At 39.8% G+C, this 3064-nt stretch overlaps 1 protein-coding gene across 1 annotated transcript; it reads right to left on the bottom strand.

Moving 5' to 3' along the window:
• Positions 1-1454: 1454 nt before the first annotated feature.
• Positions 1455-2405, bottom strand: LOC102829875 (olfactory receptor 2AG2-like). Its single transcript, XM_006870170.1, has one exon. It carries the CDS (start codon positions 2403-2405, stop codon positions 1455-1457), a length of 951 nt encoding a protein of 316 aa, XP_006870232.1.
• Positions 2406-3064: the final 659 nt, after the last annotated feature.

Genomic DNA, 3064 nt, shown 5'->3' on the forward strand with positions numbered 1-3064 from the left:
CCAAATAGTCACTCCTTATCAGAACATAGACCAAGCTTCAGGCAGAGCCAAGCAGTTAATAACATTCCAACCACAAATAGTCAAAGTATACACATAAGAAACAAGGACAAGTGGGCAGGGTATATATTCAGAAGTGCTTGGTTATAGTTACTCTTCACCAAATAAAATCATTATGCTCTCAAAATGACTGTCCTTCCTTATGTTCTCATTCTTTGTAATTGTTTTGATGTTTCAAGACAAACTTCTATACAAAGGTAAGGTCACTTATTTAATTATTTATTGCTTATATTCAAATAATATACACACACACAACAGATTTTATTGTGGCACTGTGGGTAATTGTGCCAAACTGCAAAGCCATTTGAACTGCAAGGCTGGCAGTTCAAGTTCACCAGCTGCTCCTCAGAAACCCTATACAGGGTCGCTACGGGTCAGAATCAAGTCAACGGCACTTAACAACAGCAACAATCCTTACTTCAAATCTGGAACTTTTTATATTTTATTTTAATCATTTATTTCATTTTTGTCTTAGGCAGAGTAAAAATATCTCATTTCACAAAAACTGGCAATGTTTCTAACTAGAAATATCACATTCCACTTCTTTAACCTTTTCCACCATCTCAATGTAGGTATTTGTCTTTATTTACATAATTAATGTGAAGTATAAATGCAGACATATATCTATTATTGTTTCCTACAAATTGCTCAAGCATCTAGCTACATAATAAAAAGAAAATTGTCTATATTTTGAGGCTCTATCAGTTGTTTGAGAACATGTGAAGTGTGAACTGTAGCAGTCTTGCTCTAATTTTCAGACGCTACTGAAGGTGGGTAAGCCCAAAACTATTATTGTCTCTCATGGTACATTCTGTTGAATTGTAAACTTAATTCTGAGCCATTTCTACTCAGTGATTATGTCAGGATGATGTCCTAAACAAAGTGACTCTAAGACACCTACTCAATCTCAATGTTTTGCTTTGTTTTTCTAATCTCTTTTACAACATGGGCTTCTAAGTACAGGATGATATGTCCCAAGTCAGTACAACTTTAGATCTCTGTGCTCACAAGATACATAGAAGAAAATAAAGGACATTTTATAGAGTACAGGTAACATCTCAGAATTCTCATATTAAAGATTGGTTAAACCTACTACATATATAATTATTTCATGCTACTATGGTGATCTTGTCCCTGGGTAGCATAATAGGGTACACACTCGACTACTAATGGAAAGTTTGGAGGTTTAAATCTACACAGACGCTTTGGAAGACAGGTTTGGTAATATGTTACCAAAAGGTCGCAGCCTTGAAAATCCTCTGGAGCACAGTTCTACTCTTCACACATAGAGTCAGCTTGAGTCAAAATTAGCTTGAGAGCAACTCATAATGGGCATTATGTGACTACATGGAAGAAATCCTCTGATTTGGAGATGGAATGCAAGCCATAAAGCTGTCCTAGAGTGAGGAGGGGGTCAGCAACTTATATTTTCCCAGTACCCTCCTCAGGGCTCCCATGACCTCTTTATTCCTCAGGCTGTAGATGAGAGGGTTCAGGGCTGGAGTGATGATTGTGTAGAAAACAGAGATGATGTTATCTTGCTTGGGACTGTGGAAGGAACTAGGCAGAACATACATGAACGTTGCAGCTCCATAGAACATCCCAACCACAGCCAGATGGGAAGAGCATGTGACCAGGGCTTTCTGTTTCCCCTCATTTGAGGACATGTGAAGAACAGTGTTTAGGATTAATATGTAGGAAGAAGAAATGACAGAGAGAGGGAGCAAGAGGAAAGTCACACCCGTCGCATACACCATGAATTCATATTTGGATATATCAGCACAGGCCAACTTCAGCAGAGGTGGGATCTCACAAAGCAAGTGCCTGATTTCCCGGGACATGCAGAAAGGAAAGTGCATAGTATACAAGGTGTGTCCTAGAGAACTCAGGGATGCTAGGATCCAGGATGTGGCCACCATGAGCCAGCAGACCCTAGGTCTCATGAGGACCATGTAATTCAGAGGATGGCAAATAGCCACATACCTATCATAGGCCATGAAGGCCAGCAGGAGGTCCTCTGCACCACCCAATGTCAATGCCAGAAACATCTGAAGGGCACAGCCTCCAAAGGAGATGCTGTTTTCTTGGAGCAGAAAATCCACAAGGGCCTTGGGAGAGACCACAGTTGTAAAAAGGAGATCCATGAGTGAGAGCTGCCCTAGCAGGAGGTACATGGGCACATGGAGTCGGCTATCCATTGTGATGACCAGTAGCAACAGGCCATTGCTGGTTAGAGCCAAAATATATAGGACGGTGATTGTGGTACAGAGCAGTTCAGGAAACCAACAGTCGTTCAGAATGCCCATCAAGATGAAGCCACTTCCCAAAGTGGAGTTCCAGAGCTCCATTCTGCGTGGTTTCTTTAGTTGCTTAGACCTAGATGGATTTTCAGTGAAAGTCTTGCCTTGGTGTCCATCCTAACTTTGTCTTGTTCTGTCACTGAAAGGTGGCCAGTTAGAAGGTCATGGCATAGGAACTTTCCTCTTGGCGACTAAGTTTGCTCTTCTGATTTCTGATTTTTTTTTTTATTTTATTGAATTATGAAATCGCACCAAATAAATGGGGAACTGGTATATTGGTAATAACAAATCATTTAGAAATCTGTGTAAATAAGAAGTTCAAGAGCCTAAGTGCAAACAAACCTCTGTGTAGACAGATACATGTTCTCTCTTTATAGTAGTAAAATTTACTAGGAATTAATTAAAAACTCCTAGGTGAGTCTCTGCTTAAAACATACTCAGGATCCCAATTCAGTTTTACACATGTTATTTATAACACAACTCTTTGACATCTTGTCCTCTAGTTGTTATGTCTGTCTTGACTTTTCCAGATCATTGTTGTCAACAGTTCCCTCAACATAGGAACATACTGACTCTTGAATCATGTGTTCTCTTGCACTCTTGCATTTTCCTTACACCCTTGATGTGCATACTAGTACTCTGCTTGCAGTGAAAATAAATTCTGGCTATCACTGTATGATCAGCCAGGTGGTAAAGATTTTGAAGAT

Source organism: Chrysochloris asiatica, unplaced genomic scaffold (assembly GCF_000296735.1).
Source record: "Chrysochloris asiatica unplaced genomic scaffold, ChrAsi1.0 scaffold00140, whole genome shotgun sequence".
NCBI classification, from domain to species: domain Eukaryota; kingdom Metazoa; phylum Chordata; class Mammalia; order Afrosoricida; family Chrysochloridae; genus Chrysochloris; species Chrysochloris asiatica.

Bases quoted from the DNA above. Each gene is read 5' to 3' on its own strand.
- LOC102829875 (XM_006870170.1), bottom strand. From the start codon at position 2,405: ATGGAGCTCTGGAACTCCACTTTGGGAAGTGGCTTCATCTTGATGGGC.